Source organism: Cucumis melo, chromosome 10 (genome assembly GCF_025177605.1).
Source record: "Cucumis melo cultivar AY chromosome 10, USDA_Cmelo_AY_1.0, whole genome shotgun sequence".
Taxonomy (NCBI): domain Eukaryota; kingdom Viridiplantae; phylum Streptophyta; class Magnoliopsida; order Cucurbitales; family Cucurbitaceae; genus Cucumis; species Cucumis melo.
In genome coordinates, this window is record NC_066866.1 from 21,852,243 (window position 1) to 21,858,278 (window position 6,036).

Sequence of the window (6,036 nt, forward strand, 5' to 3'; positions counted from 1 at the left end):
ACTTTATGAGTTTTATTACACGGGCCGTAAATAGTTTACAGTTTTGTTACATTTATGTAAGTTTCCCAAAAATATATTTGAACTCACATATTGGTGTTAACATCTACAACAAAATGAAATAAAACTAAAAATATAAATTTAAGAACAACTCATAGAGAAAATAAACTACAAAATTGCAAATAAATATTCTCACAATTAATGAATTTAATTAATATGATAAATCTAGAGCTTAATCATCCAAATATAGAAACCGCGTCATCTTTCTTCGAAGAGTTAGCAAATCCTAACGACAAGAATCAAAGTAAGTTATTCTTAAAAACTCAAGAACTAAAATAAATATTTTTAAAATGTTTTAGAAATATAGATAGGATTTAAACCTAAATTTAATTATTACCATGTAACAGATGTGGTTGAAGTCGACTTCGTAGATGAATCTTTTGTCATTGCCAATTACTTTAAACTTTTGATGAAAGTCTATGGTTATCCCATATAAATATTCAAAATAGTTGACCAATAGGTTGCATATATAAAAGGAGGAAGGCATTGGGGTTTGTGTGTGGGTGAGTTTTATATATCTTTAAACGAAATCATGTCTTGTGTTCAAAAAATTATGGAGCCAGTAGAAATGAATATAGATTCCGAGAAATACTATTATTTCATCAAAAATAATGTTTATCATATTCCTAATATTACTTCAACCATTCAAGACGTAGCAGTTCACGAAGGTGATTGGGACAATAGCAGTCATGACTGCATAAAAGTATGGAATTACACCATCGGTGCGTAAGAAAACCATCCATCTCATAGCTATCTATACATTATATATCCACTTTGATTTTTTGTTAACTTTAATTTTGCTTTATTGAGTGAATATATAACAATTTTTCTGAAAGTCTTTGACTTGTTTTGTATATATGATTATATTAATTTTGTGAAAAAAGCAGATGGGAAAGCTGAGGTTTTGAAAGAACAACCGGAATTCGACGACGAAACGCTTAAAATAAGTTTCATTGCGGTGAAAGGAGATTTGTTAAAGAAATATAAAAGGTTCAAGATCATTCCTGAGATCGTACCGAAGGGCCCCCAACAATGTGTGGTTTACATAACTATAGAATATGAAAAGTATGATCCTACCACGCCTGATCCATACAATTACCTTCAATTAATTGCTAAATTTATTAAGGATGCGGAAGCCTATCTCATTCATAATTAGGACAAATAAAATGGTTTAATCAAGTTTATGGTTTTTTTTATTAAAATGAAGTCACTCTCCCATCCTTACGTAAAATAGATATAGATGGAGGCTCCATCCTTATGTTTGCCTTCTTCTTTTTCTATTTTTCTTGTACGTGACCATTTTTGGTCTTTCATTATAATAAAACATATATGGTAATATTAATAACTTTGATTTAGACATTTTTAAAAATAGCAAAATATTAAAACTATTTACAAAATATAGTAAAATTCATTTAACTCTCTATAATCCCATTTTACTATATTTTGTAAATAGTTTCATTATTTTTACTATTCCTTATTATCTCTTAGGTTTTTTTCTTTCTTTTTTTAGACGTTAACAACCAGAAATAATATTTTATAATTTTCTGTTTAGAATTTGTAATTTATCATTTGGTCGAATCTAGTGAAAATAAATGAATGGTTGGTCTCAACCAATGAAAGCAAAATAAAGAATCTATACCTCAAAATATTAAGACAAAGGAAATTGATATTGATGATATAGATCTTAATTTTAAAATTAATAATGATATAGATTGTGAGAGAAACAAAATATATATTACATTCATACTTCTCATGCATGTTGTAACCTTAACGCCAACGGTAACGTTGTTTTCCGACACAATCGAGTTATTCCTCATGAGCAACTTCCAACATTTTGTTTATATTTCTAACATCATTCTCTTCATACATGTACATGTAGAACTTAGATTCCCTATATAAAGATGAGTTAGGTAGTTTTTTTCGCCATGTGAAAGCTAAATTTTATAACTTTCATCAATTCTATTCACATATAAGTGGTCTCTAGTACTAGTACACCTTTCTTTTTCACAATTCTCACATTTCAAACAAGGACAACGAATAAAATCATCATTTATATTAGAAAATCCAAAATTGATGAAGCTATCACTACTACAAAAATTGGATTACTTGACACTTGCAGTATTTACTTACTTGATGTTTTTGTTATAAAAATGTCAAGTAGTGACCATGTTAAAGAAGAAACATTGAGTAAACTTGTTAAAATAGTAGCGGAGATTTTATGGAATTTTTGAACTACTTTTTGTTAGTTATTACTTGACGTTCCATATGTGTTAAGTATAATTAACGTTTACTTGATGTGAAAAAATGTCAAGAATATTGTTGATTTTTATTTTACATTTTTTAAACATCAAAAGTTAAGGGAGGCGACCTAGAAAACGACTTTACTTGACATTTGCAATTAAGAAGTACTTGATGTTTGGATGAAAAATTGTCAAATATAATCTGTAAAATCATCGAGAAAAATGAAAAAACACATAGGTTGGAAGAAATTTCTGAATTTTTTCATTTTGTTTTTTTGACGTCTTATAAACGTCAAGTAATTTGTAGGATTTATATGAAAAATTAAAGGAGGCAACCCAAACCCCCATTCACTCCTCCCTCATCATCTCTTCTTCTATTCTTTCATCGTCACACGAACACCAACAGTCCACGAGAATGATTATTGGATGCTCGCACTACTCCACATGAATGACAACCTCATGCCGATTGGACGCGAAGACCAACACTCCACATGAACAGCGATGTAACGCCCCGATTTAGATAATTTTTGGAAGATATTTATCTTAGTTTTGGTTAATGAGGTTCCAAATAATGGACGTTATTTTAAAGATTTATTTGTTCTTAAATAGAAAATGGAGTTAATTAAATAATTTTGGGTGCATATTTAATTAAATTGGAGAAGTGGGTTTTAGAGATTTGGAAATTTTATGTATGTATGGATTTATATACATATAACAAGTATGGAAAATGAAAAGGATAATTATACTGGTTGAAATATAATTATTTTAGGAATTATATTGTATGGTTGAAAGAAGATAAAGAAATTTATTTGAAGAGTGATATTTTGGAGAAAGACGGGAAAAAGAAATTTAAAATAATAATTATATAATAGAAAAAATATAATTATTATTTAGTAAAAGGTAATGTGATATTTTATTTGGAGAAAGGGTGAGGTGATTGGTGGAATTTTTGAGAAAAAGGGGAAATTTAGATGAAGAGAGAGAAATATGATTGTTTTGGAATATTTAAGAAATAGGAAAAAGGGGAAAATAATGATAATTGTATTATTATTATTATTTTGGGTTTAAATAGGGTCAACTATTCATCATCTTCCCCAAAATAAACTCTAATCCCAAAACTTCCCAAACCCTAAAAACCCTAAAGAGGGAAGCCGCCGCCGCCCTCCTTCCACCCGTCGGTCGCTGCAACCCGTAGCCTAGTCGTCGTGCAGCTCCGTCACGCCGCATCCTTCCCCGCACCATCGAGGTTTCGCCAACATCTGCCGTCTCCCGTCGTCGATTCAACTCGAGTCGACCCTAATCGTGGGCGTCGTCCGCCTGAGCACTCCGTTAGCCACTGTTGCGAGTTCAGCCGCTCGCACAGCCACGCCGTCGCACATCGAGCGCCGTCCGTCGAAGCCAAGCTGCACCCGTCTCTGCAACCCGAGTCGCACGCACACCCGACTCAAACAGCCGCGCCCATCTCCGAAACTCGAGTTGCACGTGCACCCGACCCGAACAGTTGCGCCCATCACCAGAACCCGAGTCGCACGCGCAAGTTCGCGTTAAGCCGCGCCCGCATCCATCAGCCGAGTCGTCCGCGTGCGCAAGTCCGCGCTGAGCCAAGCCTGCCTCCAGCTGCGAGCCGCGTCTACCATCAGCTGAGACGTCAAGCTTTTTTGAGTCACAAGCCTATTTTGGGTTTTTCACCTTTAAGCTAATTGGATTTTGGAATACCCAATTAAGATTAAATTTTTGGATCTTAAATAATTAAATTTTGGGTTAAATTAAATTATTTTTCTTAAAGGACAATTTAGACCAAGTGACCTTGGAGCGTAGGATTTCTCCAGTTAAGGGTTTATTCGTTACAACCTCGACCTCGGGTAAGTTATTTCAACTGAATTCTTGGGTCCTTAGTCGTTTGATGAATAAGTTATGAAAATTGTTGTTTCCTAACCATTTAGGACTTCGCTGTTTAGAAAGCGTGTTTATATTGCTAGAATTTGTTTGAGCAAATCTTCAGGTAAGAGATTCTACTACTAGACCTTTGATGGAATTTAAGAGACCGTAAATACTTATGTTAGCTAAGATGCATAAGGGATGCGGTAGACGATGATTGATGTTGTGTTTATGATGACAACTGACGTTATGGTTGATGATTGTTATGTTATGTTTGATTTTGATGCATGTTATTTTAATCACGTGAATAAGGACGTTAAGATTAATACTTAGGTCATGTTATGATGCTTATGACGATATTACATGCTTTGGACTGTGGTGTGTCTATTAACTTTATATGATGAGTTTCTTACCCCACCTGTATCGTGGTCCTATATATGGGGTCACTCGCACGACTAGGGTTGTTCCGACAGGACCACTCGCACAATTAAGGGTGTACCCTCGTATCACAGATATGTTTATGAAGTGTGTACATGCGATCCCTCGCACGACTAGGGGTGTTCCCATGGGATCACTTGCATGATTTAGGGGTGTTCGTACGGTCTCACTCACTCAGGTGTGCTCCATTGGACACACGATACTACATGTATGTTTCTAATGAAAAGTTAACAGACTACCCAGTGGGACTAGTAGTGGGTCCCTTACTGAGTATATTTATATACTCACTTTTTCTTACGTTTAACATTTCAGGATGAGGGAAAGGACTTAAGAAGCTGGCGAGCGGCAGGGAGGGATCCGTGACAAGCCATATGTGGACAGTTCAGCTTCCGCACTCGTTTTTATGTCTTTCAATATTTTTTTATTTTAACCATTTTACTTAAAGATTTTATCCTATTTATTTGTTTGTAGTTCTTCAAAATTGTTAGAACCCACGGGTCACATTTTTAAATTATTTTTTGTAAATTTTGAAAATCTTATGTTTTTCGTGAACGTTTTGATATTAATTTATAAAGATTTTAGTTATCCTATTTTCAAAAAGGTGTCTTTTGATGTTTATCTTTTTAGTAATGACCTTAACTTAGTTTAAAAGTTCGGGTCGTTACAAGCGACCTTTTCTCTTAAACGTCGACCTCCATTGGTTGCTTCCAAACTATGATTTAATTATTATGTGGCCAAGCCTAACCCAAAGCAAGCCTTTAAAGGTATAAATTTTGCCCAATCTGTCATGCCCCACCCTGCCTGGCTCCTTAAACTTGCAATGTCGCACGCAACATGAATTGAGCTAATCTGACATGCCTCAAGAAGAAACCCCAAAACGTTCAACTTAAATCCTTCAATTTAGCTTGGTTGCCTAATATTCTTAATTTCAAAAAAAAATACTTTAGGTGTGACAAGGTATTGCTTAATAACGCAATTGAACTTGACTTGACTTGACTATGAACAACACAATAGCGCAGAAAACAATAAGCTTCATATACGGCTGAGATAACCAAACCACTTTTTTATTACTCTACAAATTACACTTTACATACATCCTTAATACAATAATTATAACAATTAAACTTAAATGTCTTGCTTAGCTTCCTCGCGTAGTAGCCCATCTCATTCTTCCTTACTTGGCCTTAACACCTGATCACCTGAGGTGGAAAAACTTAAAATATAAGTCAAAGACTCAGTGAATGATGTTTTAAGAAAACCTTTTTGGACATACAAGTATATGATATCATTTGCATAAAACATGACTTTCAATTCCAATTAATCTAACACCCATAATAATCTGATCATAAATTATTCAAGATAATTAAGTAACAAAATTACCTTAAATTTTTTGGTGTTACATAGCTTGTTTTCCTTTCGATAT

General features: G+C 33.8%; 1 protein-coding gene across 1 annotated transcript; it reads left to right on the forward strand.

The window, feature by feature from the left end:
• Positions 1 to 543: 543 nt before the first annotated feature.
• Positions 544 to 1,402, forward strand: LOC103491919 (MLP-like protein 329). Its single transcript, XM_008452035.3, has 2 exons — positions 544 to 779; positions 945 to 1,402. The coding sequence occupies exons 1-2, from the start codon at positions 590 to 592 to the stop codon at positions 1,211 to 1,213; spliced, it is 459 nt and encodes a 152-aa protein (XP_008450257.2). The 5' UTR covers positions 544 to 589; the 3' UTR covers positions 1,214 to 1,402.
• The last annotated feature ends 4,634 nt before the right edge of the window (positions 1,403 to 6,036 follow it).

What these genes read in the sequence shown, in the direction of transcription:
- LOC103491919 (XM_008452035.3), top strand. Translation starts at nt 590, where the DNA reads ATGTCTTGTGTTCAAAAAATTATGGAGCCAGTAGAAATGAATATAGAT. An exon ending in AGTATGGAATTACACCATCG is followed by an intron (nt 780 to 944) that starts GTGCGTAAGAAA and finishes TGAAAAAAGCAG; the next exon opens with ATGGGAAAGCTGAGGTTTTG.